We start from the raw sequence: 27,625 nt of genomic DNA, 5'->3' as shown, positions 1-27,625 counted from the left end.
GCTGGGTGCAGTGGCTCATGACTGTAATCCTACTTACTCAAGAGGCTGAGATCTGAGGATCAAAGCCAGCCTGGGACCATGAGCCTCTTAGCTCCAGTTAATCATTAGAAAACCAGAACTGGGGTAGGGTGGTAGCCTTGAGCTGAAGAGCTCAGGGATGGCACCCAGGTCCAGAATTCAAGCCCCATGACCGCCCCCCCACCACACACAAAAAAAGTGTGCACCAAAGCCTATGAAAGGTATACTAAGCAAGGACAGAGATTTCAGAAGTAATCAAAGTGTTGCAGCTATATCATCCAGACATCCCTCTCTGCCCAGCAATGGGTGGCCTGGTGCAGTGTGGCTTTTGAGACAATCAAACAGGATTCATGTCATAGCTCTACCTCTCTATTATATATTTATATTATTGTTTTGTAGTTATGTTTGTCGTTCATTGGTGTATGTTCTTGTAAAATTTATGGATTTGTAAGATTTCAAAAACCCATTTGTAGTCTGAAGAAAATAATTTACTAAAAGAAAGAACAGCCACATTTATGCTGGATGTTATCTTATTGAAAGATAGAATATACTTGGGATTTTGGAAGGGAAATTCATGTGGTATGTTCACATTGAGAAACAGAGATTTAGGAAACCTACTAAAAATGAATAATGTCCTGTTTCATGATCTAAAACTTTCTCAGTCAACTGAAAATAATTACAAATAAAATATTCATTTGTAATAAACATACTTAGAATAAAATGTCCAGTGACAAGATAGTTGATATATCAGTCCTGGTGTTAAGACTGGGATAAGCAGCAAGAATATAATGTACTGGAATTCAAATATGAATGTAGATTTAGATCAGCAAAACTGTTAAAATGTTGAACAAATACTGAACAGATCTGGAGGACTTTATTAAACCCTTATCAAGGAAGCAGTTCCCATCAGAATTAAGAACAGTATATTGACAGCAGGAAAGATGAAGGTGTATGAATTAAGTAAAGAATAGGGATACAGATTATTAATTTTCTATTGTATTCTATTGTTGGGATAATATATAGATGGGTTACAGTTATATTTTTTGGGGGGTGGGTACATTATTTCTCAAACCTTGATACCCCTTCGTATGTTTTTTTCCCCCTTTCCTTCCCTCCTTCCCTTCCCTCCTTCCCTTCCTAATCATTTTGTCTTTCCCCCTTCCCTTCCCGATTTTAAATAAGCGTATACGGATTAGGTAACAAAGTCATAAATAGTAACCATTAAGTGGAAAAAAAAGAAAAAAGAAATAACTTCACATAGTACATTAAGAACATCAGTCACAAAGGTAATCCTCTTGTTGCCATAATTCATTAATTTCATTCTTTATGACCATATGTGCATAACTTTTGAGCTCTTGTGATCCTCTGCTAGGAGAATCCTAGATGTGGACTAATTATTACAAATGAGGGAGGCCATGAGCCTATGTTCCTTTGGATATGACTTACTTCACTTAATATGATTTTTCCAAGTATTTCCATTTCCTTATAAATGGGAAGATTTCATTCTTTCTGACAGCAGCATAGAATTCCATTTTACATAAGTACCACATCCTTAAGAAAGACAAATGATGATGGCAGAATTGGTTAAGCACCTGTAGAATACTGAAGCTGGATCCTTATGTGTCACCCTGAACCAGAATTAATTCCAAATGGATCAAAGACCTTGAGGTAAAAGCAGATACCCTGAAAACTTTACAGGAAGAAATAGGAGATACACTAGGACACATTGGCACAGGATGAAACTTTCTTACTAAAGGCCCAGAAATACAGCAAAAGTTTGGACCAATAGGACTACATTAAACTGCAGTGCTGCATGCCAAGGGACATAGCTAGCAAGTTAAATAGAAAGCCCACACAGTGGGATAAGAGCTTCACTATCCATACAACAGACAAGGGCCTCATATCTAAAATATACCTACAGCTCAAAAAATTGAATCTCTCAAAAACAAATCCTCAAAGAAACAATCATCCCATTGAAAGATGACCTAAAGACTTAAAGAGAGACTTCTCTGAAGAGGAAATAAGAATGGGCTATAGACACATGAAGAAATGCTCTATATCTTTGGGCTTAAAGGAAATGCAAATCAACACAACTCTGAGGTTCCACCTTACTCTAATTAGAATGGCCATGATCAAGAAATCTAATAATAGCAGATGCTGGTGGGGATGTGGCCAGGAAGGTATCCCTACTACACTGTTGGTGGGAGTATAAATTCATTCAACCACTATGGAAAGCAGTGTGGCAATTCCTCAAAAGACTAAACAGAGCTCCTCTATGACCCAGCAATCCCACTCCTTGGTATTTACCCAAATGTCCAGAAACAAGGGTATACTAAAGCCACTAGCACAACAATGGTCAATGTAGCATTATTTTTCATAGCAAAGATATGGAACCAACCCAGATGTCCCTCAGTAGATGAAGGGATCAAGTAGATTATTAATCTTTTTTTAAATTTTAATGTATAGAGAGGTCACTGTTATATTTGCCAGATAGAAGGTGTATTATTTTTAATACATTGATACCCCTTCTCATGTTTTTGTCCCCATTTCCCTCCACTAATCTTCTTTCCCTTCCTATTTCAAATAAACAAACTATATATAATATATAAGGTAACAAAGTCAGATACTGTAACAATATGAGATTAACCAAAGGGCAACACAAGAGAAGAGAAAAAAACAGTACATTAAGAGCAACAGTCACTCATAAGTAAGCTCTTGTGTCCGTGTCCTTAAGGTCCATTAATTTGACCTCATCCTGTATGGCCTTATGTATCCAGGGTTTGAGTTATTGTCATCCTCTGCTAAGAGAGTCCTAGGTTTGAATTAATTATTACAAATGAGACAAACTATTGAGCCTATGGTTCTTTGAGTCTGGCTTACTTCACTTAATATGATTTTTTTTTAGTCTTTCCATTTCCTTACCAATGGGGTGATGCCGTTCTTTCTGATGGCAGCATAGAATTCCATTGTGTATAAATACCACTAGATTATGAATCTTAACATGCATGTTAGGGTAAGGTTGGGTTCAACATTTGGAAATCTCTTTTGATAAAGACATTTTTCTCTTCTTCATGTTAAAGCTTGTTAGTGTGAAGAACAATGACAAAGGAGAGAGATTTATGCTTGACTTGTGTAAAAATATCTGTATTTCACTAGATATTGAACTGATCCTGTATAATTCACTGAGTGCTCCTGGGAGATTCCACTGGGGACTTTTTGCGCTTAGCGCTCTACTTTACAGTACTGTGTGTGCTGTCACTTATTCATGAAGAGGAAGAGGTCATTACACCCGCAGGAGTCACTGCTGTTTTTCTTTTGGCTATTTTCAGCAATAAAATAGTTACAAAATAATAAAAATACCATATTTGTCTTTTGGCCCTTTTCTCTATGAATTAGTAAATTAGAAATATCAATGTAGTTTGGGAATCCTGAGATCCTTCCATGTAATATGTATTTCCATCTACTCCTATTTTACTAGTGTTTTAATTTAGGCACTTTGGAATGCTATTTTTCTTTATCTAATACCAAATAATTTTTTTAATGTGGATGTTTTATCTCTATGGTACAATAGCAAGGTTATTTCAGTCCTAAATTATATATAAGCAGTTTTTACTGCAAGCAGAGCTTTCTGTTATAATTCTAAATTCCCAGTGAATGATTCGAACTGATTATATTTGAATCACATGCTTACCTTCAGATAGACTAGTCAGAGATGTGTTGCCTTTAACAACCATATGATTAGCAAGTACCTCAGCCATGGAGAGAATCCATGTTAGAGAGAAAAGGGCTTATGATGTGGTAAGCAGATGCACAAGAAAGTAGCTACTGTAGCTAAGTCAGTTTGGTCTGGGTTCCATGTATAGTTGTAATTTTCTTTTTTGCTCCTCCATCTACTACTAACAAGAATTTCAATTCATGGACATCAGTGAAATACAGATGAACTTTGAATGGCAAGAAGTAATGCTTAATTTTTTGGTGTGACAGTTTGGAATCTCAGCTGCAGCTCATCTTGTAGGAGCTCAGCCACATGGGTAGTGTTTCATTTAGGGAAATGATGGCTATTGTTGGTTATTAAGATAATCTGTCTCAGTAGGGTGGTTATAAATGAATAGAATAATTTAGGACTATTTTAAAACCTAGGAGTTGAAATTGCTATCCATTTTTTAATCCTTCTAAGACCAGATTATTATTATTGCTGCTGCTGCTGCTGGTGGTGATGGTGGTGTGTGTGTGTGTGTGTGTGTGTGTGTGTGTGTGTGTGTGTGTGTGTGGTGGTGGTGATGTGTGTGTGTGTGTGTGCCCTTTGTCTACCAAGCTGGTTAACAAGTAGCAATGTTTATTCTTGACTCTGAATTCATTCATTTAGAAAGCATTGTATTTTGCTTAGTTTTTCTGCTTCATAAACACATAATAGATCCTCTAATATGAGAAATATATTTATTATTGGTTACATAAATAAGGATTTAAGCCTATGATTTTGTGTGTTCATCCACCATTGCTGGAAAGACAGCTCTGAGCACATTAACTGTTGAATGATCAATAATGTCATTAATTTATATAGAGGACAAAATCACTGTTGTATCTGTGAATGTTATGTTGACCTTATTTTTCTAAATTTATATAGATCAGTACATTGTTCATTTTTTTATTGAATCCATAATAGCTGAAACATGATTCTATTTTTTTCATTTTAATGAATTACATATATACCTACTTTTATAGAATGATGTTATATTCTATGAAGCAAAAATAAATTCATAAATTACAGTTTTAGATTATCTGGAACACTTATAAAATGTAAATATAATCATTGTATATGCTATTTTAAATGATTTCTGATATCTTCAGCACTATGTTCTTTCTTGTTCTTTCTAAATATGTATTTGAAACTATCTTATTAATTTTTAGCCCAGAGAGTGCTTTAGATTTCTTAAAACATTCTCTGTGTGTGAATAAAGGAGGAAAAGAAAGGAATTGGTATTCTGTTGTAAACTATTTGTGTGTGGCACTGTTTTTATGCTTGGAATTTTGCTTGGAAACATAGAAACTGTGCTCCTTATCCTATGATAAGCCTGTGATCTTGTAAGGAAATATAAGCAGTAAATATACATAAACAAATAGACATGAAAGCAGAGAATGAACTGTGACATTTAGGGATAGGAACAGCTTTTCTAAACAAGATAGGCAAGAATTGGAAGGAAGGAATATTATAGCTAGATGAGGATATGCATGTCTGAGATCTCAGCTCTTCAAATGGAGGATGTATGTGGATGATGGTTGGAGGTCAGTCAAGAAAAAGCTATTGTGAGACCTTATTGCAAGTAGAAAGTAAAAGGCAAATAGACTAGGGGTGTGACTCAAATGGCAGAACACTTCTCTGATGGATACTAGGCCCAACACTCAATATCCACCACTGCTACTACCAAAATAAAAAGTATTATTTAATTTGAACCAACCTACCTTCTTTCCTTCCTTCCTTCCTTTTCTTTTCTTCTTTCTCCTTTTCCTTCCCTAGCTACTCTGGCATGGGAACCATACCTCCTAACCCCTTCATTAAGTTTTAATTATTGAACTTTTACTCGGCTGAGCTCTACTTGTGATCCTCCCAATTTCTATCTTCTGAATAATAAGCAAAATCCAATGCCTCTGAAGCCCCTACTTTTTAATTTAATTTAATTTTATCATCATTTCTTGCTGAGTTACATTTTACCTTTCAGAGGTATGATGGTTATCCTGTGGTTTGGATTCTGGGATTATGCTGTATACCTTGAAGCCAGCTATGTATTTCCTGTTATACTGCAGTATAGTTAGTATTCACTAGCTTCATTTACTTTGGGTGCCAAGTTTATTTACAATATAGAATTGCTTCATGGGCTTTAAGAAGTTTTTAAATAATATGTATTGTATAATGTTCTAGTACTTACTATAGGAAGCATGTAAGCTACAATATTTTACCTGGGAATTTTGTATATTTTATCCCGTCTTTGGAATAATATGGGAAGAATGGGAAATATTTTCTTTAATTTTTGTCAATTCTTCTTTTTCCACTAAAACTCAAACTCTGAGTTTTTTTTTAATGATAACATTTTACAGGTTTTACTGATGAAAGTATTGTACCAATTGGGAGTAAGTTAACTCTGAATTGAGAATTCATAGCTTTTAAATTTTTTTTAGGAATTTAGTTTTTGTTGTTATAGCACATGATAAATGAAAGTCTGAGTCAATGCAGATCCTCATCAAAAAGGAATGTTTTCTAAGTGGTATAAATTGCTATGCATGCTTACTCAGGCATGCTTGCTAGACACATACTCTGATGTTTTGTTGAGCAGAGCTATAGAAACAATACTTAGCATCTTTCTAAGTTTATTTTTCTACCACTTAAAAATGGGCACAGAAGCAATACAACTGGATTACCATATTTTAGTCTATTTTATTTTATTTTTTATGGTACAAACATTTTTATTGTAATTTATTGTCAGGGCAATGTATAGAGAGGTTACAATTATATCCATCAGTTAGTAGATACATTACCTCTTGTTACTCCTTCTTATGTTTTTCTCCCACTTTCCCTTCCCCACCCTCTTCTACCTATTTTATTTTGACTAAATCTTCTTGGGTAGTCCCAACATAAAATCAATTCTCTTACAACTTCCAAAAAAAGATGCCTTCTCTCTAAATAGGAGTAGGAATGACCAGGTTTGTCTGTAAAAAAATTATTTGCAAACCCAACATTGACTTTTCTCTTAGTAGAACAAGAGAAAATATAGCTTGGCAATTAGAGTGCCTGTTTCTAGATGCAGCCCTGCCATTTTGTAATTAAGACACAGCTGTCATTATCTATGTTCTTTGGTAGAAATTGGATTTGAACTCAGGGACTTTATTGTTGGAATGTGTTTTGCTACTTGAGACACAATTTCAATTCTGGACAGGAATTTTTTCTTTTTAGATAGTTCTGAGTTTTGAATTCAGGGCATGGGCCCTGTTCTGAGCCTCTTTGAATTCAAGGCCAATGTTCTTGATTTACAGCACCACTTTTGGCTTTGTCTGAGTAGTTTGATGGAGGTAAGAATCTCATGGAGTTTTTTGACTAGGGTGCCTTTGAACTGTAATCCTTGGATCTTGGCCTCCGGAATAGCTAGAATTACAGGTGTGAGCTCTGGCCCCAAGCTGTGGGCAGATTTTAAGCTTGTGTTTACTTTCATTTGATCCTGTGCAAAATGTGACAGCAGTGGTATCTATACTTAACGTTGATGTAATGATCAGAGGAGATAATTAATAGGATACCTCTGAGTGTTCATGAAGTCCTGGGTAACTGATATATCGTAACAAGCATCTCTACACCCCTGGAGTTTTAAAGTTGGAGTGTAAACTCACTGAAAATGAGGTCAGCAAATATAAAATTGCAGCCATGTTAAATGCATTACACAGGTGGCCTTTCAAACATGTGTTGAGCTGTATTAGAGGTTATGGAAAAATTTCCCTAGGGAAGACAACTGAAGATCTAAAGAACAGTGGGTTATAGTGTGCTAGATGAAGATGTGTGGTTGCTGTGTAGATGGGTGAGCACCAGTAGAACACTAATTCTTTTTTTTTTTTTAGATTTCAGATTTCTTTTTTATTTTTGAGATAATGTATAGAAGGGTTACACTTAACGTTTTCCAGATAGTAGATGCATTACTTCTCACACATTGATAACCTTTTCATGTTTTTGTCCCCATTTCCCTCCTCCCACCCCTTCCCAGTCATCTTGTTTCACCCATTCCCTTTCCTATTTCTTGGAAGGGTAGCAGGGTATAAAATTAACCCCTCAAAATCAACTGCTTTCCTCTACGCCAACAGTGAGAGGAATGAGGCAACAATCAGGAAAGCAACTCCTTTTGCAATAGCCTGAAAGAAAATAAAGTACCTAGGAATTAGCTTAACTAAGAATGTAAAGGACCTTTTTGACGAAAACTTTAAAACCCTGAAAAGGGAAATTAAAGTGGAACTGAAGAAATGGAAAAACCTCCCATGCTCCTGGATTGGAAGAATCAATATCTTGAAAATGACAATCTTACCAAGGGCTATCTACAAATTCAATGCAATACCCATCAATATCCCAATGTCATTCTTTAAAGAAATAGAAGAGGCAATCCAAAATTTCATATGGAATAATAAAAGACCCCGTATAGCAAAAACACTTCTTAGCAGAAAGAACAGTGCAGGAGGAATTTCAATTCCAAACTTTAGACTCTATTACAGAGCTATAATTATCAAAACAGCTTGGTACTGGCACCAGAACAGGCCTGAAGACCAATGGAATAGAACTGAGGACCCAGATATTAAACCACAGACCTATGGCCACCTAATCTTTGACAAGGGAGCCAAAAAATAGAATGGAAGAAAGACAGCCTCTTCAATGGTGCTGGCAAAATTGGTTAAGCACCTGCAGAAAACTGAAGTTGGATCCTTCTTTGTTACCCTGCCCCAGGATTAACTCCAAATGGATCAAAGATCTCGAGGTAAAAGCGGACACTCTGAAAACTTTACAAGAAGGAATAGGAGATACACTAGACCTCATGGCACAGGTCGAAACTTTCTTAAGAAGGACCAAGAATCACAACAAATCAGAGAAAGGCTGGATAAGTGGGACTGCATTAAACTGAAGAGCTTTTATATGGCAAAGGACATAGCTAGTAAACTAAGTAGGAAGTCTACAGAGTGGGAGAAGATCTTCACCAACCATGCAACAGACAACGGCCTCATATCTAAAATATATCAACAGCTCAAAGACTTGAATCACTCCAAAACTAATCTCCAAAGTAACAACCATCCCATTAAAAGATGGGCCAAAGACTCAAAGAGAGTCTTCTCTGAAGAAGAAACAAAAATGGCCTATAGACACATGAAGAAATGCTCAACATCTCTGGTCATAAAAGAAATGCAAATCAAAACAACTCTAAGATTCCACCTTACTCCAGTTAGAATGGCCATGATCAAGAAAACTAATAACAACAGATGCTGGAGGGGATGTGGCCAGGAGGGACCACTACTACACTGTTGGTGGGAGTGCAAACTCATTCAACCACTATGGAAAGCAGTATGGCAGTTCCTCAAAAGACTAAACATAGAGCTCCCCTATGACCCAGCAATTCCACTACTTGGCATTTACCCAATCATCCAGAAACAAAGACATACTAAATCCACCAGCACAACAATGTTCATTGTAGCACTATTTACCATAGCAAAGATATGGAACCAATCTAGATGTCCTTCAGTTGATGAATGGATCAACAAGATGTGGTATTTGTACACAATGGAATTCTATGCTGCTGTCAGAAAGAATGACATTGCCCCATTTGTTAGAAAATGGAAAGACTTAGAAAAGATCATATTAAGTGAAGTAAGCCAGACTCAAAAGAACATAGGCTCAATGGTTTCCCTCATTTGTCATAATCAGTAGAAACCTTGGGCTCTCCTAGCAGAGATTTGCAATAGAGCAAAACCTTGATACAAAAGGCCATATAGTAGGATGCTAAATGAAAGGATCTCTAGGATATAGAAACATAAGCCATATAATGAATGATTGTTGTTCTTAAGGTATTATGTTATCTCTCATCTCTTTTGCTGTCCTTTGGTTATCTCATATTGTTACAGTATCTCACTTGGTTACCTGATATATCGGATATATTTGTATTTGGTTATTTGAAATTGGATAGGGAAGGGGGGAAAACAAGATCAGGGGTGGGGGTGAGGGGGAGGGAAATGGGGACCAAGACATGTGAAAGAGTAGCAATGTATTGGAATTAATGCACCATCGATCTGACAAATATCATGTAACCCTTCTATTAAATACAATAAAAATGTATGAACAAAAAAGAAATTACATGAGTGACAACTGTCTCATTCCACTCAATAATGCAAATATTAGTAATTAGTCTCCTCAGATAAATATTTTTAAAAATGTTTAGCATTTTATATTTTGAATGGTATTTTAGATATCATTTCAAATAATTTCATTTTACCAAATTGAAGGAAAAGATAGATTAAGTGAAATCTGAAATCTATAGAGCACTAATTCTAAGCAGAGGGAAGAGCATGGAAAATGGCCCTAGGGTAAGAGGGTGTTTGGTGTAGGAGCTTGTAAGGATCAGTACAGTGATCTGGGATACTGGAGAAAAGACTGGGAGGGAAGGAGGGAAGAAAAGTCCAAGACTTTACCAGTCCTTATAGGCCATGTATGGGAATGTGATTTAGCAAATCCATGATATGTGAACTATAGAAAGATATTGGCAATCATTTGTTATTAGTATTGTTGCTGCCTTTAATCTTTAGTGGTTATTAAACATTCAATAAGATTATACGTTTCAATATTTATTTATTGTTTTTTCTTCCTATTATCACATTTCTCTGAATGCTAATTCCTCAAGCCTTCCATTTAGGAACAAAACTGAGAAGACAGCTTTGTTTTCTTTCAATTTTACTACTAGAAGAATAGTCTTTGGAATAACTTCAGGCAAGATAAAGGAAAAACAATTGTTGACATGTTATCTACTGTGACACTTACACATATTTTATGCTTCTTAGCCTTTGTGAAATGCTCATAACTGTTGTCATCCAAGTTAAGTAAACTAAGAACAAAATTGGTAGAACTGTTTTGTGCCCTGTCAGCCGAAAATTCAGAATGATCTCACATGTTTTGATTTTTAGAACCAGCTTTGGAAATGTAATATCATCACAGGATGACTCTTTGAATGATTGGAAAGTGCTTGATAGGTAGACGTTACATGTGTGCCTTTGTGTGCGTTGTATGTGTGTACCTGGGCACATGTATTAGTTTTGCTGATCTAAGAAATACTGGCTAGTTCAGACCTAATGTGGAAACCTTGAAGTTTCTCACAGTCAAAGAACCAAGACTCTATTCATATTTAAACATAAGAGGATAACTGTATTAGGCCATGTAAATAAACTCATCATATCATGAACATTAAGTAAAATCTGGGTAGCCAGATGATTCTCCGTGGGGTATTCCACCTGGGTTTTCTTGTACTACATGTTTGAGCCAAGAGTCATTTAAAATATTTTCTTTATGGGTAGGTTAATGTAAGCTGATATTTTAATAAAAGTATAATGATTTAGCACCTGAAAATTTCACCTAGAATATGAACCACTTGTGTTCAGGGGTGATTATCATGCATGTTTGCAGTGTCTCATATAATGCTTGCTGAATAATTTTGGAAATTACTTATTTGTTCCAGGAGCTGATCTTCAGGTTTGCATAGCTGAAAAACCAACATGCTGCACCAGGAAGATGGAGGAGAGATACCAAATTGCCGCTCGTCAAGATCTGCAGCAGGCCCTTCAAACATCCAGCTCTGCATTAAAGTTGCTAATATCTCGAAATGCTGCGGCTTTCCAAGGTGCGTGTATCTTGAATTCTGAAACTAAATTCTGGCCTTATGGTGTGATTTGCCTCTGATAGAGATACTGGTAAATGTGGCTAGGCTTATTTTCTTATTGTTCCATATTACTTTGGCATAAAATGGGGTTTTATCTTTTCTAACCTTCAAAACTTGTTTTTGAGGTTATCCATGGCATTTATTTGAGTTGGATGGAGTACACTATTATGTTATTGAAAAAATCCTGGTAAGTATTTGCCTTTGTATGTTTTTTTAGGTTACTCACAATTCTTACCCATAAGTTTACCTCAGGGCAAACAGATACAGTAATTCAATTTCATAAAGAATACATTACATAAAATATCAGTGCTTTTAACTGGGGAATTTTATATTTAAAAGTATGACCTGAAGAAATATTTAAGATTCCCTTCTGTAACTTTATGCTGTTTTCATGAGAATACCAGTTCCATATAGCAGTGTGAAGGCAAGTATGATAAATAATAAACTAAGAAATATTAATTGAATGTTGAAGGGCCAGCTAAGACCAGAACACAACCTTAGTTCACCAATATGTTCAGGAATAAAATTAATGAGTTATGAAATTACCCAGCACAGTGAAAAATAAATGATCTTTTCCTTGTTTTAGTCATCTTTTCTATAAAATTGCTTATTGCTATAATAAAACACTTTATTCTCTTTTATAAAGCATTAGCTATTCTGTATATGACTAGAATGATAATATGTAGATTACACAGACACTGCTTTTCAAACAAATTTATTGCTTTTGTTTCACATAGAATATAACTTCTGACAGTATTTTTAATAAGAATGTTTATGTCAATGTGTTTAAATATCTTGGTTTTTTTATATGATCTAACTAAATCACAAGGCTGATTAATTTTTAAAACTATACTTATTAAATAGAATCAATACAATAACTCCGAATAAAATTTCATCTGACTTAAAATGTAGTTCATGATGAACTGATACTTTTTCTTAGAAACCAAGAAATGTCAGATTTTAGAATCTTAGTAAGTGTATATGATTTTAGATTCTTTAAAATACAACTTTCATGCCATCATGTTTATTCATGTAAAATATTTGAAGGTACACATGTTACTGGTATACATGTTGAACAAAAATTTGTGATTTGAACTGAATAATTGGAATACTTTAGCCAGTATGGGAAATGATATAATTATTACAAAGTAATTTTGTTAGATGTTAGATGCTAACCATTTCAGTAGTAAAATATGTATAGTAAAGTCTGAGATTGTCTCTGTTTATCAGTGTCATGTAGTTTAATATAAACTGTTTTTCTGTTCAGTAAATTTTACCTCTGTTTTTAATAGATTTGAGTTTTATTTTTTATTAAGAATTGATGACTGGGAGGAGGAGGGGAGAGGGAAAAGCAAATGAAAACATGAGAAGTGGTATCGAGAAGTAATGTACCCACTACCTGACAAATGTAACTGTAACCCCTCTATACGTTAGCCCAACAAGAAAAAAACAATAAACATTTAATTTATTTTTTTTATTTTTTTTATTGTAATTAATAAAAGGGTTACATGATATTTGCCAGATAGAAGGTGCATTAATTCACATACATTGATACCCTTTCACATGTCTTGGTACCCGTTTCCCTCCCCCCCCACCCCCCCCACCCATCTTGGTTTTCCCCCCTTCCCTATCAAATTTCAAATATCCAAATACAAATAAATTCAATATATCAGATAACAAAGTGAGATACTATACCAATATGAGATAACCAAGGGACAGCAAAGGAGATGAGAGACAACATAGTACATTAAGGACAACAATCATTCATTATATGGCTTTTTAAACATTTAATTTAAAAACTAAAAAAGAATAGAAGAATTATTCCTTCCTTCCTTCCTTCCTTCCTTCCTTCCTTCCTTCCTTCCTTCCTTCCTTCTTTCCTTCCTTCCTTTCTCTGGAACTGAGATTTGAAGTCATGACCTCAGAATTTCTTGGCTTGCTTGCTAGATATGCTTTATCACTTGATCCTTACATCCAGTTCAGCTTTTTGCTGGTTATATTGGAAGTAAAATTTTGTAGAATTTTCTGTCTTTAGGTGCTTGAAAAGCATGATCCTCTGGATCTTATTCTTTGAATAGCTACGATAAGAACCATCAGCTCCAGTGCCTTGCCTTGTTTTCTTGTTGATGCTTTTGTGTGTTTGTTCAGTACCTACCAGTGGCCAAATCCCAAGTGCTTGCTTACATTTGAGGCAGTGTCTAAATGTTAACTATACTTTATTTTATTGGCTCTTCCACACTTCTAATATACTAACATGTGCTTACTTATTAGCTTATTTTAAAACTAGAGTGAGGCTCATAATATTTCTGTCAGTTTCATAATAAAGGCTATTGTACTACCCTTTGCAGCTTTAAGCAGCCTATAGTTTATAGTGTGTTTGCTCATGCATCAGCTACAAATGCAGTTCTCTCTGTCAAACTGTCCTTTATCTCAGAAGTTAAAAGTTGTGTTTACTTTCAAATATACATCAGCAGGCTGCTATAATTTACCTATAGCCCAGGTAAATTATTTATTATTTAGCTGTGGGAATTAAAATTAGTTTTCAAGTGGAAATAAAGCTGGCTTTGTATGAAACATAAGTGAAGGTGGCAAAGAATTAACTATAGATTTAAGATTGATTTTCCTTGACAAATTTATATATGAACTTTAGGAAGTCAACATACATTTATTTATTTTTTGTGTGTGAGTCATGGGGCTTGAACTCAGCCTAGGCGCTGTCCCTGAGCTCTTCAACTCAAGGCTACTGTCCTACCCCTAGATCTGGGTGCTGTCCCTGAGCTCTTCAGCTCAAGGCTTCCACCCTACCCTTGAGCCAAGCCTCACTTCTCATTTTCTAGAGGCTAATTGGAGATAAGAGTCTCAGGTCCTTTTATGCCCAGGCTGGCTTTGAACCTTGATCCTCAGATCTCAGCTTCCTGAGTAGCTAGGATTACAGGTGTGGGCCACTGTGCCTGGCTAAGAAGTCAACTTTTAATTGTTTTAATTCTGATATATGAGATATGATAATATTATCCACAATTATGGTGGTCTGATCTGGCAGGTGAAATCACTTGTTTTTATGCCTACTCCTGCCTTTCTCTGCTCCTCTGTCTTGCATTTCTCATTCTTTGTTTGTTTCCTATGAAACTCAGTGTGACACTTCTTTTTCAGTTTCTAGCTCACAGACTAATGCATGAACACTTATCGACGAAATATGTGCAAAAGTTTGTAAGTTGGTAATGAGGGAAGAGAGAAGTTTATAAATGACTAATAATTTTAGATTGCTATGTTGCCCAGTCTTTTCACCACTCCTCCACTGATTCTTGGAGTCACAAGCCTCCCGCCTTTTCTCTGGCAGTCTCCCACTATGCTGTGATACTGTAGTTTGCTCTTATAATGGTTAGATGCCACCACTTCTATTTCCTGACACTTAATATATGAGCATAAATAAACATGATTCAACCTTGAGGGTAAATGTAAACAGTACATTTTGATTATTTTTTTCTGTTTCCTAAAGCATTAAATCCAAAAGCACAGTTAATTTTTCTAATCTAAAAAATAAGTTTGTAGGGCCGAGAGTTTAGCCTACTGGTAGAGTTCTTGTCTAGCATGTGTGAAGACCTGGGTTCAATTCCTGAGTACCACATACATAGCAAAAGCTGGAAGTGGTGCTGTGGCTCAAATGGTAGAACTCTGTCCTTGAGAAAGCCCAAGGACAGTGTTTAGGCCCTGAGTTCAAGCTCCAGGACTGGCATAGAAAAAAAAAATTAAAAAATGAGTTTTTATTATTAAATTGAATCCATTATACATTTTAAATGCTAGTTTTTATGGTGCTAATCCATTAAAAATTAACAACAACTATCTGCTTTAAATATAGACCTTATGTTAGGCATGTTCATTTCTAAAAAGCAATTATATTAGTTAGTTTCTTTAGGATGTGTGTGTGTGTGTGTGTGTGTGTGTGTGTGTGTGTGTGTGTGCGCGCACAAGGTACTGGAGCTTGATCTTAGGGCTAGGTATCATATTTGCTTTGGTTGAGTTTGAAATATTTTGCTCTAATTGACCTGAAATGTGATCCTTGTTTATGGTTTCCTGCTAGCTGGAATAAAAGTTGTGTGCTACCAAACCCAACTATTGGATTAAGATGGAGTTTTGTTAATTTTGTGCTTTTACTGTGATTGTCTTGATATTTACCTTCTGAGTAGTTAAGACTATAAGTATAAGTCACTACCCCTAGACAGAAAATTTTATAAACTCTAAATCCTCTTACTTTAAATGTTTTTCTTATGACCAAATACTTGAGAAACAAACTGTATCAAAAGTAACTTTTCTAAGTATTTTACAGAAATATACATTAAAGAAAAGTTGGTACTATGTAATATAATGCTCATTTTACAATTCAGTTTTTATGAATCCTTTAAGATATTTTACCCAGAGGGCTGGGAGTTTGGCCTAGTGGTTAAAGTGCTTGCCTAGCATGCATGAAGACCCGGGTTCGATTCCTCGGTACCACATACATAGAAAAAAAGCCGGAAGTGGTGCTGAGGCTCAAGTGGTAGAGCTCTAGCCTTGAGAAAGTCCAAGGACAGTGCTCAGGCCCTGTGCTCAAGCCCAGGACTGGCAAAAAAAAAAAAGATATTTTACCCAGAGTAATAAACTTTATTTTTATAGTGATAGTAACATCTAAAATTTGTATGTTGTATGATGGAAGATTCATACTTTTTTCCTCTTAACTTAGTGTGGTAGCCTTATTATCTAAAAGTGCTTTTTTTGTCTATAGTATCAAACTGATATATAGTTTATGGTATGGAATATTACTGTGTATTAAGAGTATCAATACTGAACCAAGGCATTTTTTCTACTTATAAAGAAGGTGGTGAAAAAATGATCATTGTCTAAGTGTATTTTATGTGAAGAAAAAAATTTTCAGGAGTAATAACTTTATTGTAAATCATTGCTAGTTTATTACTATCATAAATTCTTTGTGTGAATTTTTAAAAACTGTATCTGGATGAACTACCTGATTTTCCAGCTTTTCTCATCTGGCATTTTTTATTGGTCATCTTGATATCAACAAGTTTACTTTTACGAATGGTAATTTACCCCTGTGAAGTACCAATCTAACATGGTGGTTAAAACAATATCATTGTTAGTATTTGAAGAGCTTACAGTTTTATGTGCTTTAAGACTATACAATGTTTTGTCTAAGTCACTGACCACTTTAATTTTATAGAAAAACAGTACTATGAAAAGATCCAAGAAATTATTATTATTATTTTGTGGGTCATAGGGCTTAAACTCAGACTGGGCACTGTCCTTGAGCTCTTCAGGTCAAAGTTACCACCCTACCCTTGAGCCAAGCCCCACTTTCTTTTTTCTAGAGATTAATTGGAGATAAGAGTCTCAGGTACTTTTGTGTCTGGGCTGGCTTTGAACATTGATCCTCAGATCTCAACCTCCTGAGTAGGATTACAGATGTGGGCCACTGCACCCAGCTTAAGTAATTATTTTATAAGTCCAATAATGTTGTATCTGATATCAGTTTCCCATGACTTTTTGTTTTGATGGTATGTAAGTGCCACAAGATATATAATACACACACACATACATATATGTATATATATATATATATATTTTTTTTGTCGGTTGTGGGATTTGAATGGGTCTGGTGTTATCCCTTAGCTCTTCAGCTGAAGGCTACTGCCCTATCTGTAGAGACACAAGGCCATTTCTGGTTTTCTGGTGATTAATTGGAGATGGGGACTTTAGTGCCCAGGCTGGCTTTGAACCTTGATCCTGAGATCTCAGCCTCCTGTGTATCTAGGATTACAGGTATGAGCCACTGTGCCCAGCCCACACTATTTGAGGACCATCTTCAAATTCAATGTGCTTAGGGAATGTGAACCCTGCTCTAGTGAAAGGTAATGATATGAAATAAGAAATACATATAGATTTGAATAGTTTTTATTGGAAATGGGAAAAGCTTAATGAACCACAAAGCAGTAAGGTGGCTAATTGTGTAGAAAACTAGTTAGTAAGACCTGTATATATGATGATATGATTGTTTCCCATTTTAGTCTTTTTCTCCCAAAGGTTCAGGAGACTAGCAGGCACCATGAAAAGTTACTGGTGTCAGCAGATACATGCATTATGCAATAATTATTTATAGGTAATCTCTGTCTAGCAGCATTGTTGGAAATTCTTGGGAGGTAGAGGTGAAAGTAGCAAAGATCTTTCTTATTTGCAATTACTCCAGAGAAGATATAAAATAGACTAGCATAATTCAGATGTGGGTTAAATATATTAAACTTCTTGGAGAAATAGAAAGAGTAGGGTGATGAGAATTGTTAAGTACTAAAGAATTGTAATTTTCAGTTAGATAGTCAGAGGAAAGGTGAAATTGCAGAGCTGAAGGAATTCGAGGACTTAGTTATGGTAACTATCTCGGTACATTCTAGGAACAGAGACCCTTATGGTAGGAGCAAGCCTTAGCCAGTAGAAGAATGTCAACTAGGAGACCTGAGAAGTTGGGCCACAAGTGCCATGGAGGCTGTAGAACAGAGAAGCCCATCATGTGGAACTCTTACACTTCTTGTTTCTTTTTCTAAAATGGAACCTTTTTCTTACCAAATGAATGGCTTGAGTGAAAAGCAATTTAACCCCTGGACCAGCCCACACAAAGCAGCTATGTGGAACCTGAGCAACCCAAGTACGAGATATTTTAATTATCTAGAGATTCTAGTGCTTTAGATTCAGATGTTGGCAGGAGTGATGAGAAGAAGTAATCAAATGTGGGATGCATGATCCTCAGTGGCCCCTGTGATTAAAGAAGAATGGAAGTAGGAGGGGCCTGAGTGTGGTAAAATATGACAAGGATGAAGTTGTTTGTGCAGTGGGTACCTGCAGTGTGATGGACTTACAGAAATTTACCTGTAGGAAGGTGCTACATTGGCTCTCGAATCTCTCTCTCTTGCTAGAAGACTGAGCCAAACTGACTTGTTTTAAGTTTTCCATAAAAGAAGAAGAATATTAGTTTGTACCTTAATTGGTATATTAATTGGTATGTACATTATTTGATTATTAAATAGCTAATCTTTGACACAGATTTGAAGAATTATGGTATAAAAGAATCATATTTCTAATGATTCTTTACTAATGGGCTCTGTAAAGTGATAAGCATATTGTTTTATGAGAAAGTTTATCTGAATATAAAAATAAAATTAATTTTGATAAAATGGAACATTTACCAATGTTTAAGAATGAAGGGCAGTATAAGGAAATAAATAACATACAACTAAACATAGTCAACAAGTGAAATTTGAAAACACTTGAGACAGAATATCAAGAAAAATGTTAATATAAGTAACATTGAATGTATTAATATGAGTAACATTGAAAGTTGAAAGTCATGAGTTTCAATGTGAGAAACTTGTTTTAGACAAAAAGACATAGTTAAATGAAAATTAAAAATACAATTACTTATTAGTAAATTAGCAAATAAGATTCTATCTTGAACATTAGGGTCTCAGGACTCAAGTTGAAGTTTGCTGGACACAACAATATTTGATATTTTAATGTAAATTGAAAATAACTTATTTTTATTGATTGTTTACCAATCAATAAAGTACTTATCAGTTACTCAAATGTCTTTTTATATCATCCCCTTTTAATCATAAATATTGACACTTTGTTAATTATCATTACTGACAAATTAAAAAATAATGTAGTTCATTAACTTTGAAATATTTAATTAAAATGTAGGAATTTTCTTTTTTATTAAAGAATTTATTAACATTGATTTTTACAGACATTTCAAATGACATGTTTAACAAACAAGTATTCAAGAAGGGAATCTCTTTTTTATAATTTTTATTGTGATTAATAGAAGGATTACATTATGTTCACCAGATAGAAGGTGCATAACTTCACAAACATTGATACTCTTTCTCATGACATGGTCCCCATTTCCCTCCCCCCTTCCCCCACTTATCTTGATTTCCTCCCTTCAAGAAGGGAATCTCTATATACAATCACTGGCACTTAGATTTTAGAACATAGTTAAAATTAGGCTGAGGGTTTGTATGTAATATATATATATTAATCTATGTAATAAAACATGTCTATAGAGTCATAAATTTTTATGTCTGAGTAGTTGTGTTTATATTTCCAATACCATGTCTATAGCATTGGCTACACAAATATTGATTCATCACTCTTGGACTGTTCGGATCTAACAGCCACATATTAAGGATACTATGTGCCTTTTGTTCCTTTGGTCTTGACTTATCTCACTCAACATGATTCACTCTTGATTCATCCACTTCCCAGCAAATGCCATTATTTTGTCTTGTCTGTTGGCTATGTAGAATTCCATTGTGTGTGTGTGTGTGTGTGTGTGTGTGTGTGTGTGTGTGTGTGTGTGTGTGTATAGCATTTTTTTGTATCCATTCATCTGCAGTAGGGCATCTGGATTGTTTCCATCACTTGGCTATTGTGAATGGTGCAGAGATGAACATAGCTGAGCAGGTGTCCTTATCATATCCTGGGTTATGATGTTCAGGATAGATGCCCAGAAGTGGTATGGTGGGATCGTAGGGAAGGGTCTATTTTCAGTTCTTTAAGAAACCCCCAAACTGCTTTTCAGAGTGGCTGAACTTGTTTACAATCCCACCAGCAGTGCAGTAGGGTTCCTTTTTCTCCACAACCCTTCCAACATCTGTCATTGCCTGAGTTCAGAATCTTGGAGCCAAAGATATATAGTGGAACAAACACAGCCTATTCAATTATTGGTGCTGGCAAACCTGGGCAGCCACATGCAGAAAACTAAAAATTGACCCTAGCCTTTCGCCATGCATAAGCATTTACTCAAAATGTATCAAAGACCTCAATGTCAGCCCAGAAACCTTGAAACTGCTACACAATAGAGTTGGAGAGACATTGGAACTCATAGGCATAGGCAAAAACTTCCTGAACAGAGTCCCAGGGCCACGACTGATTGGAGAGAGACTGGATAAATGGACTACCTAAAAATAAAAAGTTTCTGCACAGATAAAGCATAGCTACTAAAATAGAAAAACAGCCAACCCCTTGGGAAAAAATATTTACCAATAATACACGAGACAAATGCTTAATATCCAGTATCTACTGGGAACTCAAGAAACTAATCCCCCCCAAACCCAACAAACCAATCACTAAATGGGCAAGAAAATTTCTTAATATTTAAACTAGACACTATTTTGGAAATGAGCTTTACAACTTGGGAGAGAGAGGGGCTGGGAGGGGAAAAGATGAGAGAAAACAAGAGAGATGGTAACACTGTTAAAAAAGAAATGTACTCATTATCTGACTTATGTCACTGGAACCTCTCTTTACATTGCCATTACACTGAAACTTAAATTAAAAGAATATTTAAATTTTAGCCTTAGGGGAACAGGTTAGAATAAAAATAATAAATTACCATAGATAAAGTTCAATTGACAAAGTGATATGATATAATGGAAAATAAGATAACTCTCTTTCCTTGAATAGAGGGTTTAAATTATATCGTCCTTCCTCAATGTAGTTGTTACCCATGCATATCTCTTTACATTTATCACGAACTGTATTTAGTAGTCAATGGACTATAGCTGGTATAGATTTTATGGTACATAAAGGGTTTAAAGTGGTGTTTCCTGCTCTAGAGAGTTATAGTAGTAAATAAGTAAAGCCTAATTGTTGGATAGCTATGCCTGTGCTGTGCATTTTTTTTAAATTCTAGGATAATTTTGCCTGTGGCAAAACGTTTGTATAAAGATAATTGAACTCTTTCACCTTAAAAGGTGTTGTTCTCTTGTACTATTTGTTTAATTTCATTGCCTCAGGGTATAAACTTGACTTGACTAGCATGAGACACATTCAGTGTTTTTTTTTTCCCCTCAGTAAGAATGAATTGAAAATATACTATAATAGAACAAAATTGATCTTTGGTGTTGGAAAACTATTGTGGGTAGGCAAAATGCATAAAGAGTTTGAGAGTCCAGGTTTGGATTCTATCTTTAAATTCTTATTTACTGGGACTCTGGGTTCTTGTTTGTATAAACAGTAATTATTGCATTTCTTCTTCTAGGCTGTAATTAATGATTTATTGAGATAACTTCATTTTATTACGTGGCACAGTTCCTGGTGCCTGTTATGTAGAAGCACTCAGTATGTAAGCTATTCTTTATCCTTTACTTATGGAATATGCCCCTTCCCTTCTCTACCACCTCCCTCCCCGCAACATTTGCTAGCCAAGAAAACATTTCAGGGAAGAAATGTCTAATGACTTTTAAAAATTATTTTGGGGGAATTTTATCTTGTTAGAAATGCTTCCTTGGTTCAATAAAAGGTCTACTGTGAAGTTGTGCACAGTGTATCTGCAAAGAGACTGTGTGTGCTTGATGTTAGTGCCAAGTATAGTCTAAATTGTTGAAGGTGAGCAATTAAAACAGATTATTTGGTACATAATAATTGGTACCTTCCTAAGTAGAATGTTCTGCTGCCTAGTTGGTAATGAGATGGAATTTCAATTTTCATTGAATTGTTAAGGCTTGTTCCATTAGAAATGAAGCTCCCATGCATTCTGAAATTCGAGAGTTTATGAATGCTTCAAAAGGAAAGAGCCTGTGGGAAGTGATCCAATGGCTATTGTATTATGAATACAATAATTTTTTCATTGTCAGCTTATTCCTTTTCATTGCAGCATAGACTAATTTGGAGAGAGTGATCATAACAATTTACAAATACATACTTTAACATATATCAGCCTAAGTAGAAACATTCCTAAAGGGAGTCAAAATGAATGACCAGCATCAAAACCTGAAAGCCTCATGTATGTGAAGATGTCATTATATGGAGAAGATGGTAATAAGTGACTAGATAGGTTTAATGTAACTTTTGTCAAAATTTTACATGATGTTGTATAGACACACTCAAGCCTTTTCTTAAATTTATTTTTAAAGTTATAGGACATATACTAACAAATGGTTCTGGGGGGGCATAAAAAGCCAGAAGAACCACTGGACCTATGATTATGCTTGCTATATAGCCATAGGGCAGCTATATGGTAAAAGCTCATATAGCAAAAGGATATGCATATGCACAGCAAAAATTGGAGAACTCCAAAATATACACAAATTTAGCTGTCAGGTTTTTCACAGAAGTTCCTCTATTGAAGTTCCTCTTCAATAGAGGAAGAAGGTGCTTATTAAGGAATTAATGAGTAGTTGGACATCCATAAATAAGAAAAGGGGACGTAAACTTAGATGTATAAGTTACACGAAATTAACCAGATTCAAGTTCCCCAGAACTGTGAGGCAGGATGTTTATGCTATTGTAGCCACCTTGTTTACAGTGCTTTATTACAGCAGCCCTAGCCAATGAGAATAAATGTGTTAACTCTAGAAAAAGTTGAGATTTATCTTGTTAAATAAATGCTCTACATTTTAATGTATGCTTTTCAGTGAGTCTTTTCACTTACTTAACCCATTTTCAGTGACCAGTTTGATTAAAATTATTTATGATAGCTCAGCGCTGGTGGCTCATAACTCTAATCCTAGCTACTCAAGAGACTCAGATCTGAAACTCGTGGTTCAAAGCTAGCCTGGGCAAGAGAATCTGTGAGACTCTTATTTCTGAATAACCAGCAAAAAAGTCAAAGATAATGGAGCTTTGACTCAAGTGGTGGAGCACTAGATGAGTGAAAAACTCAGGGACAGTGCCAGGCATTAGACTAGTACACATATACAAATTGTATTACATTGATTATGGTATACACCATTTCATTATTATGTTGTACATTATTTGTTGTTTTCTTATTTTCTTTTCTTTGTATTATTGTTTGGATTATTGCTATTAATTTTACATTGTTTTGGATGTAGGGCTTTGAGATTGCTTAACTTGACATTCTACCACTTGAGACAAGCATCCAATCCTACTTTTGGGTTGTTATTGGAGTCTCATATATTTTCTGCCTGGGCCGCCTTTGATTTATTCTTGAGATCTCAGCCTCTGGAGTAATAGGAATTTACAGATGTGTCCTATCAGCTCTGTTTATCATTTAAGAACAGCAACACTCTAACTTTCTTCAGACAGCTCTCTGTCAATAGAGCCCATTAAAAATGAGAAAAAAGTGCTTATATCCTCCGAAATATTCTTTTCCTTATAAATACAGATGGCAGTGGTAGCTGGGATAGTTTCTTGTCAAAAGAATTTGACAAGAAAAAGAGTATGGAAAGTAATACACTAGATGTTGCTTGGAGATACACATTACCCTGTTCCTTGGTAGAGCTTAGTTATCATTAGATAGTATATTGAATTTAAGTATTTGATTTGGATCCACTAAAATAATTTGTGTGATCCTGAATCATACAGATACCATAGTATTACCTGATATCAAAACACACAAGACAATTGTGCCAGCTTGTGTGTTTTGCTCTTTATATCTCTTATGACTTCAATGGTATTTTAAATCACATATGTATACATGTGAAAGTGTCTACAACAATTAATATAACCAATTTTGTCTCTTTAAGATTACTGTTTGCAGCTGCAAACAAACCTCTGTAAGAAATTGGGGCAAGTCTTTCCAGTTGTACTATATTAGAATTCCATCTACATTTTAATTTGCTTCCTGCTGTGTGGATATATTAGATTGAATCTATTACCTGGCTCAGTGGTCCTTCCGGACAATTTCCTTTTCTCATTCTGATTTTATTGTAAGAGATTGTCAACATACTGTAGAAGTCTAAAAATCCAATTTTGATCACTTTCAGGAGACAGTGATGATTGTAGCTTTACATAAAGAACAAATCTAAATCCTCAAATAAGAGCCAATGGAGTGATGCGATATTTAATAGATTGCCTTTTGATTAAAGGAGTTTGTTATAGACCATTGTGAGATTTATGTTTAGACATTCCTTCTTTACTCATTTCTCACTTGGTTGCTGGGCAGAAAACTCTATAACAATTATTCCCTTGAGATGAGGCCTTTTTTCGCATTTAACATTCTGCTTGATATAAATGTTACTTTGAGTTGCTCTGTTTCTGATAACTGTAAGCCACCTGCTGCTTTTTGTTGGAAGATAATGTTTCTCTGAGTATTTAATATCATTTCAGCTTTAAATATAGTCCTTTCATGCATTTCATACAGTTAATACTTACTGTGAAACAGATTAATGAACCTTCAGTGGGAAGTTTAGGAACATTAATTCACTTTGGCTTATTTAAATTCTTTTTTAAACTTACTGGAATGTACTTTTTTTAGGACAGGTCTGGAAGTTAACAAGTTGATACCAGATGGTAAGAGGGTGGATGACATTTCAACATTTAATGAAAGGAAATCAGACTTATCCATTCAATTTGTTAATGATGCTCTCCTCTCCATATTCAAAATGGTTCACCTTTCACTTTGTACCTGGTGCTTTGTTCTGACGCTCTTCCCTAACTATGAAATAATTCATTCTGAGCACTTCTGCTTTTCCTATTTGGGGATATTTCATTCTTAGTATATAATTACTATTTCTCTCTGTTCTGCTTGATTCTTGACTAGACTAACCACTCTCAATTTTCAAGTAGGCTAGCGGATGAGGATATATCTGTCTGTCTGTCTGTCTGTCTGTCTGTGTCTATATATGTGTGTATATATATATATATATATACATATATATATGCCAGTTGTGGGGCTTGAATTGAGGACCTGGGCACTCTTCTTGGGTTTTCTTAAGGCTAGCGCTTTACCTCTTGAGTCACAGTACCACTTCTGCCTTTTTCTGTGTATTTGGTAACCAGGAATCAAATCCAGGGCTTCATACATGCTAGGCAAGCACTCTACCACTAGGCAATACTCTCAGCCCCTGATAAATGTGTGCCATTCTCTAACTTATAATTCTACGGTGATTTGCAGTTTTGTTCTGCCTTTAATGCTACAAATACATAGATTTAAATATAAATAAATTTCTGCTAAAATCAGGGCTATAATCCAAAAATTACTTCTTATTAATTTCCCTTATTTATCTTCTAATAACAGGTCCTGAATTCAGAATTTTCAATTTATTCAATATTGTTACTTTCTTGTGAACAAGATTTTTGTCTGATATTTGTAAACATTAGACTATCATTTGCCTTATCATGGTGTCTAACCCATGGCATGTGTAAATTAATGTGATTTTTGGCTTATAATACTCTTTAGGTAGATGGAATGATGATTCATCTCATGCTATATTTTAGTGCTTTGACTCAAGTCACATCTCTAATACTAATGTCTTCATTTATAAAGTAGAAATAAGAGCAATACTAATATTAAGAGAATTGTGATTAGAACCAAATAATAATAAACAGATAAGCTTTAAACTCTGACTACTACATAGTTATTTGTTAAATAGCTATTAAATACATTTTTTGTATAACTTTTTAGATTGTTGAAAATGAAATCATTTTTAGGAGTTGAAGAAATTACAAAAAGGATAAAATTCTTAGTTATGGAACTCAATTTTTATTTTTTTTTACCAGCAATTCTCAATATGTGTATTCTTTTATAGTAGGACTATTAGTGATGCACAAATACTTTTATACTATTGAATTTTTCTATGTATGTGGTACCAAGGAATTGAACCTGGGTCTTCATGCATGCTAGGCAAGCATTTTAACCACTAGGCCAAACTCCCGGCCCAATGATAACTATTTTGGTTATAGTTATTACTCTGTTGTTACCATTATCAATCTCAATTATTGGATACTGATTATGTTATGTTTTCTTTTAAGTAAAATAAAATGTATTTACTAGGTAGTAGGGAAACAATTGCTATGCATTGTGAGCACAGAAATTATTATCTTAAGAGCATGTATATAAATATATTGGAACATCAAATGATACAAAATTAAAATTATTCTTAAGTATTTTTGTCTTGGGAAAGCTAGCTGGTTTAGTTTTCTTCTTAAGCTTTCTGTATCTCCCTTCCATCCATTTTCTAAAAGGTATCTTTTTAAGTATAGAATTTACTCTGAGTTCTTATTTATACTTTTGGGGTTTAGTCTCCCATCACTCTAACTATATGAGAGAAAATATTTGAAGTAATTATTATCCTTTAAAATATTTTGAATTGTTTTGAAAAAATTCACCCTTTAATAAGAAAAAGAATCTGAATAGTGATGCTTTGTGGCAGAATTGGTAGAGTTTTAAGTAGCATTTTTGCCTTAGTCAATGAACCTATGGATTTGAGAACATAAATTCAAATGACAAATTCAATATTGTGTGTGTGTGTGTGTGTGTGTGTGTGTGTATAATATTGCTTTTGTGGACCTGAGATTTCACTACACAGCATCCTGACATATAAGCATATCCCATATAAGTCCCATATTCTAATAAGAAAACATGATGTAAAATGGAAACTTATTAGCAGCAATAGAAGTATGATTAAATAGTGGAGTGATTAATTTATTAGGAAGAAAAAAATAAACATGGTTGTTTTTAGAAAGCCTCAAGCTAGGTGTGTTCCATTTTTTTCAATTGAATTGTAATTTAGTGAGTCTGTTTCCTTTTATTTCCATATATTTGATATTAAGCAAGAATGTGTTTTCTCATCCCTGTAAAATTATTGTACCAAATCTTCTTAACCATGACATGGTCATATACTTTGCTGTAAAGTTTCATCTTCTTCACAGGTGATATTTAGAGCTTGGCATCTATCAACAAAGCTTCCAAACATAACACTACTGGCAAAGAAAAGGAGCTTAAACAGGCAGTTCAGAATTTTATTTATACAGCAGGAACAGTAAAGAATCTGTTTATGACAACTATTTCTCTTCTTTCAGGCTAAGATGCTTCATCTTTTAGCTGTGGTTGAGAGCAAGGCGACTATGGAAAAATAGAAGTGTTTTTTTTTTTTTGAGTACTCCAAGCTATCAATTTTATAGACTCTGCATAATTCTTGACAAGAATGTAGTTTGAAGCAAGCTGTTATGATTAATTATTGCTCGTTAACTGGATCTTCACTCTGCATGAAAGAATATTGCACCTTTTTTTTCTCATTCTAAACTCCATGTTGCCTATATTAAATTTGAAATGCACTTGGAGAAGTTAGAAGTTGCAATTCCAGGACAGGCTGGAGAGACAGTATGCTAAAAGCTTTGCTTCGTGTGTTACTGTAACAATGCCAACATTCAGTAAAATTTGT

At 34.8% G+C, this 27,625-nt stretch overlaps 1 protein-coding gene across 3 annotated transcripts in view; it reads left to right on the top strand.

Moving 5' to 3' along the window:
• Gpc5 (glypican 5) overlaps positions 1–27,625 on the top strand; it is a 1,012,282-nt gene that overhangs the window by 19,759 nt on the left and 964,898 nt on the right. For all 3 annotated transcript variants that reach the window (XM_090341703.1, XM_090341701.1, XM_090341702.1), the window contains exon 2: positions 11,256–11,417. In XM_090341703.1, coding sequence (XP_090197829.1) covers positions 11,256–11,417 — 162 coding nt within the window. The remainder of the gene's footprint in view (positions 1–11,255; positions 11,418–27,625) is intronic.

This window comes from Megascapheus bottae, chromosome 11 (assembly GCF_031878675.1).
Source record: "Megascapheus bottae isolate mThoBot1 chromosome 11, mThoBot2.hap1, whole genome shotgun sequence".
Classification (NCBI taxonomy): Eukaryota; Metazoa; Chordata; class Mammalia; order Rodentia; family Geomyidae; genus Megascapheus; species Megascapheus bottae.
The sequence above is the reverse complement of the archived record's forward strand: the minus strand, read 5'-3'. Positions and strand labels throughout refer to the sequence as shown.